General features: G+C 48.8%; 1 protein-coding gene across 1 annotated transcript in view; it reads left to right on the top strand.

Moving 5' to 3' along the window:
- The window catches only part of EMH_0062830 (uncharacterized protein), a gene marked incomplete at both ends in the record, with an annotated part of 3,081 nt that overhangs the window by 1,590 nt on the left and 594 nt on the right, over positions 1 to 897 (top strand). Inside the window, one exon of the mRNA XM_013498077.1 lies at positions 182 to 886. Coding sequence (XP_013353531.1) covers positions 182 to 886 — 705 coding nt within the window. The remainder of the gene's footprint in view (positions 1 to 181; positions 887 to 897) is intronic.

Raw genomic sequence — 897 nt, 5'->3', positions numbered from 1 at the left:
GGAAACCTTGCAACGCTTGTCTGCTCTGGGCAGCGCATTGGAGAGATATATACTACAAGCCCAAAAGTCTTTGCTGACGGGAAAGGTGCAGCTTGGACTCGTACCGCTTGAGGTGGATGCAAATTTGGCCCAGGCGCTCCATGCGTTATTGTCAAAATTTCGCCCGGCGTATGCAGGCCAGACAGCATCTGGAATAACAGAAGAAGAATTACATGCCGTAAACAATATGCTTCGACAGCAATATCAAGATCTGCAAGGTATGGCTAGTGCGAAGGACGTCCATGCTGTTGCAGCTGTGTACGAGCGCGCACAGCTAGTTAATCAAAGGCTCAAACCCACATTGCAGATGCAAAAGGAGAAGCTCAATTCAGCTCTGAAGCGCCAACCGCTCAGCAAGGAAGAGGCCAACGCTGCCGCTGAGGCCATGGCGAAAATTGCTGAGACTGTCGTCGACGACAGCGAAGATTTCTGGCGCTCTGCGCATGATCTTTATGCACAGATTGGTGGCAAGCCTGATGATATGCTTAGTTCTGTTAGCGGGAAAGTGCTACTGCAAACGCTGACAACTAAGATAAAGTCCAGTACTCTTGAAAAGGTACAGGGTGCTTCGACCCCTCAGAATGTTGCCGCAGACGCTGTGAAGAAATACTTTGCCGAACCGTGGAGCATGATTGAAGCTTTGGCGAGGGATAATTGGTTGAGAGCGCAGGAGACACTGGAGGCGGCGAAGAAGGGGAAAAAGTACAAACTAGATAACGAAGGATTTGGATCATCTGCACTGGATAAGAAGACGAAACTTAGGGCTACAGCGGTTGCGAAAAAAGCAGACGCAGCACTTCCGCTGCTAATATTTCAATATTGTCATGAACTATCAAAGGAAATTGAGGTGTATGATGG

Source organism: Eimeria mitis, genomic scaffold (genome assembly GCF_000499745.2).
Source record: "Eimeria mitis Houghton genomic scaffold, Emh_scaff3165, whole genome shotgun sequence".
Classification (NCBI taxonomy): Eukaryota; Apicomplexa; class Conoidasida; order Eucoccidiorida; family Eimeriidae; genus Eimeria; species Eimeria mitis.
Note: the sequence above shows the minus strand (reverse complement) of the source record. Positions and strands in the feature narration are given on the sequence as shown.